General features: G+C 45.8%; 1 protein-coding gene across 1 annotated transcript; it reads right to left on the bottom strand.

The window, feature by feature from the left end:
- Positions 1 to 2,895: 2,895 nt before the first annotated feature.
- LOC123131450 (uncharacterized) lies at positions 2,896 to 4,465 on the bottom strand. Its single transcript, XM_044551125.1, has 2 exons — positions 4,257 to 4,465; positions 2,896 to 3,932 (listed from the first exon to the last, which is right to left on the bottom strand). Exon 2 carries the CDS (start codon positions 3,705 to 3,707, stop codon positions 3,006 to 3,008), a length of 702 nt encoding a protein of 233 aa, XP_044407060.1. The 5' UTR covers positions 3,708 to 3,932; positions 4,257 to 4,465; the 3' UTR covers positions 2,896 to 3,005.
- Between the last annotated feature and the right edge of the window lie 249 nt (positions 4,466 to 4,714).

The following is a 4,714-nucleotide window of genomic DNA, read 5'->3' as shown; positions in this document are numbered from 1 at the left end:
CTCCATTGCAGCGTCGCAAGATGCGTTTGGGCCCTCCAAGATCATGACCTGGTCGAGGCACTGAACAGCACGGTGGAGCCTGATGCAAAAAGATGGGTGTTTGCTTTGCATGACATGCTATCGAAGGAGGAGTTCATCCAGATTGTGGTCACCCTTTGGTCGATCTGGTTCGCAAAAAGACAAGCATTACACGAGCACATATTTCAGAGCCCCCAAGCGACTCATAATTTTATCATGAAGTATCTAAGAGAGTTGAAGGAGTGCAAACCCTCCACATCTCCATCACGGACAGGGCCGGTGCAGCACCAGCCTCGGCGTGTGGCTTGGAGCCCTCCGCCACCTGGGTATGTGAAGATTAAAGTGGATGGGGCTGTGACACGCCAGGGAAACGGCGACGCGTTTACTACAGTCTGCGGGGATTCAAATGGCTTGTTTCTTGGTGCTTCAGCCATACGTTGCAGAGGTATTTCTGACCCGGCTATCCTTGAAGCTCTGGCGTGCCGCGAAGGCTTGGCTCTAGCCGACGACCTTGGTACTACGCATGTGGTAATAGCATCTGATTGCAAGGGAGTTGTCCAAGACATTGCGAATAACACCGGAGGAGAGTACGGTCCGGTCGTTAGGGAAATACGAGAGACATCTACATTTTTTCAGCATTGTACCTTCACTTTTGAAGGAAGAGAGACTAATATAGAGGCACATAGCCTCGCTAGACATGCCTTGGGTCTGGATCATGGACGCCATGTGTGGCTCATAAATCCACCAGACCTTAATGTTATCCTTATGAACTTATTGGCTGAATAAAGAAAAGCATGTTTAGACTTAAAAAAAATCCTTTTTTCATTTTTTGGAAATAATTGGATTTCTAAAGTACTAAAAAATATATGTATTTTTATAATGTTTCCTGTATTAAAAACAATTGCAGCATGTATTACAAAAAGTTTGCCATGTTAAAAATGTTCATCATGTAGGAAAAAATGCTCATCATGTTTAATAAAAATATTCATAGTGTATAAGGAAGATGTTCACCTGTTTAGTAAATTGTTCATTCTGTAGTTTAAAAAGGAAAAGCAAAAAAGCAAAACTATAAAATAATAAAGGAAAAGGAAAGAAATTAAAAACCAGAACAAAAAAACTACAGTAGAAACGAAAAAGAACACTGCAGTAGTGCATCGAAATAAACAGCAGAAAACATTTCATATACGACTTTTTCTGATTGCCGCTCGTCGCGGTGTCCACATTCAAACGGACCTCGCCGGCATTACCCCTGGTCAGCGTCATGGGTAGCCGCCGGCATCTGTAGCAGCATCCGGTGTGCTGGTTGAATCACTCGGAGACACCATTTCCAGCAAAAAAAAAACATGCCGCAGCGCGCAGTCACCGTCGTAGCTTCCCCCGCTGATTAGTTGCACCTCTTCGCCATTGTCGCTTGAAGCAAAAGTCGTCGTGTCGGCTGCAGCAAAAAAAATGTCGAGGCACACGGTCATCATCGTCATAGGTCGTGGGTACCCGCAGATGCAGCAAACCAGATCGCCGGATCCAATAAAATGTACAGCCGGTCCCAGCAAAAAAGAGGCTTGGTCACCAGTACCAACAAATCCGGCTTCTGGATCCAGCAAAATTTGCAGTCGGTTGCAGCAGCTTTCCAGCCTGGCAACCCCCTTGGTCACAGCAAATTCGGGCACCGATTGTAGCACGACGTGCTCACCGGTTGCAGCACGCAACCCTAAAAAGCTGACGGTGAGCACACACGTCCGACTTCCCTCGTGTGGGCATGGCCGGTGAGGGGAATTGGTCGAGGAGGTGGTGCGGGGGCGGCAGCCAGCTCACTAGAGAGGAACCAGGGGGCAATGGAGAGGGAATGTGTGCTGTGTTGCCCGGCGGCGGCTCGAGACTCTCGCCCCCGTAGTAACTCCAGCTCCCTGGGGAAGAAAACGAGATGGGACGAAAACATGCAGGTGAGGTCACGAGGAGGTGAGTGTGGGGTCAACATGGTTGCGCTGGGAGAAGAAGAAAAGACTGCAGTTATGCAGGACACGTGTCGCATGTGCGTGCCTCGGTCGATGCCTACAATGCAGTGCATTATTGCCCGCTCGGTTCGCTGTGCTGCTAATGGACCGGCCTACTGAAGGTGTTCCCCCTGCAAAAGGACGACTATGGAAAGAGGCGTTTTGGCACATGGGAGCATATGCTCCTAGTTTTTAAAATATGTTTTAAACATATTTTGAAATGTCACAAAATTCTGACAAAATGATTCCCAAGTGCATCTCAACATTCTACATGCACAAACTCGTTTTGCGGAAAACCGACAACTTTCGTGTCATATATAAAAAAGAGATAATTTAGTGTTAAAATAGGCTTTTCAGGAGACATATTTTTGTCTTTTTTGCATAAGACGTATAAAATGTCGGATTTTCATGAAACCTGGCGTGCACACATACAGTGATGAGGTTTTCTTTAGCAGTTCAGCCATACCCGTCAAATTTGTGTTCCGAATTTTTTGACATTTTGAAATATATTTTTCAATGGCAGGAGCATAGGTCCAATCTTCAAGCACTAATTTGTATCGTGGCATCCATAATCCCTTCACCTGCCGCTGCTTATATTAATTAACAAAATGACTAATCAGCCGATAAATGACGCAACCCCTGCTATATGTAGCAGTACTTTGGCCATCCCAAATATAAGAACATGTCATCACTACGCACAAAAAACATAGCATCTTCAATCACCTTTCATATACGAAATATTCTGATGTTCTCGTTGATAACAAGCATAAATGTTTGCATTCCCTTCTGGTAATGAGATTCAACAATCCAGATCAGTAACCACACTACAATAGTAGTTATAAAAATATTAGAAGATACAGTGCAAAACACTACAGTTAAGGTCAATCTTTGTCACGAGGCAGCCATGCATGCTTACAAACACTAGAGTTATGGTCGATCTTTGTCCCGAGGCCGCCATACAAGGTAGCCATGCATGCTTACATAGCAAACTTAGATCTACAACATTGAGTAATTCAAGAGGAACCCAATGAAGAGAAGCACAGCTGACATAGCAAAGCAAATCAGTGCCGAGAACTCGAGGATCCTTATGGAAAGGATCGCACTAACGCTCGGCCAGTCAAGGGACACATTAGCAGAGATATCCGGCCGCCACTGCAGGATCATACACACGCACAAGCAGGATAGAAGCCCTGACAAGGTACAGGAGTACAGGATTCTTCTGCACCAGTAACTAGCAAGTACCATCTCGTTCTCAAATGCAAACATGAACGCTAACAGAGCCACTGCTGCAGTGAGAAAGGTGACTGTTGATCTGCGTGATGTTACCTTGTCGATGAGCACCATACATCTGGCGTGATCAAAATCACCAGTGAGCCACACAAGTGATGCAATAAACTCCGGCATGCAAACCAGTGGCATGACCTCCACCATCATCCATTCAGTAGCCATCATGTGCACTGCTATCATAAAAACCACAATGAAGATCCTGTGAATAAGCTGCTGCCCCTGCGCCACACATTGATTGGCTCTGATGGGCAGCGCAGCAATCATCACTGCCAGTGCACCAAGCGCGGAACTCAAGAAGAGGAGGGAGTGAGAGAAGAGGAAATTGTCACTTTGTTGTCCGTTGGTCGCTTGTGCACAGGCGAGCTGGATTAGCTGCAAACAGTACGACAGTAGTACCGTGGGTAGCAGCATCCTCCAAGCTTGCCCGCTGCCACTCCCCTAGTTAGCAGCAGTTCCACTGTTGTTTCTATGCTGAAGTCTTCCCTTGGCCCAGAAATTGCCCCACAAAACACCGATGAAAACGAGTATGATAGCCGGGATCGCAGCTATTTGGATGTAGTTTGTGCTGACCATAAGCAACAGTGCATAAGCTGCCAGTACTGCAAAACTAGTGCCGACAGGGTGCAGGTGCAGCAGCTGTAAACCAAACAAATTTAGAGGCATGAGATTATGGGCGATGGCAATACTACTGGGGTTTCTAGCTGGATTGGCACTTTATTAACTATATATATATATATATATATATATATATATATATGGAATAAGCTGCCATTACTGCAAAAGCGGTGCCGACGTAGATCTGAAGATCCGGTTTGTGGGGCAGCGGCTGCAGATTAACCAAGCAAATTCAAATTTGAATCTAATGAATGAATTAAATTATGGGCGATGATGGCTGAGACTTTTGTAGCTGGATTAGTACGAAAACTGAAGGACAAAATTTACGGAGTTGTCGTAAGTTACCGGAACGGTGGCATCGGAGGCGACAACAAGCTAATCTTGGCTTCCATGGCGGCTGGAAAATTGGGCAATCTCCTGCGCCGCCATGGAAGCTGTTGGCAAAGCTTCCCGACTCGACGCGTTTTTTGTCGAGATCGATTAAACAGCTATGTACTACACATGAAGCTGGCCACGTACGTACGGCGATTTGATGGATCTGGAGTTTCCACGGGGTACATAGCTTTTTTTTTAGCATCTCCACGGGGTACATAGCTATTTATATTAGTATAGGAAAAGAAAACGGATTTGCTATTTCACATCTAGATGTGAAATAGTTATCTCACATCTAACTTGTGCACCACACGATTAGGAGATAAGATATTCGTGCAAATTGTTTGATTAGGCCGTCGTTGCGCATCCGGTTCGCTTTGTCTCGCGTAGGGAGGGGAGCGCTTGTGGGCCTTTTGTTTGTTCGCTTGTCC

Source organism: Triticum aestivum, chromosome 6A, assembly GCF_018294505.1.
Source record: "Triticum aestivum cultivar Chinese Spring chromosome 6A, IWGSC CS RefSeq v2.1, whole genome shotgun sequence".
NCBI classification, from domain to species: domain Eukaryota; kingdom Viridiplantae; phylum Streptophyta; class Magnoliopsida; order Poales; family Poaceae; genus Triticum; species Triticum aestivum.
Note: the sequence above shows the minus strand (reverse complement) of the source record. Positions and strands in the feature narration are given on the sequence as shown.

What these genes read in the sequence shown, in the direction of transcription:
- LOC123131450 (XM_044551125.1), bottom strand. Translation starts at nt 3,707, where the DNA reads ATGCTGCTACCCACGGTACTACTGTCGTACTGTTTGCAGCTAATCCAG.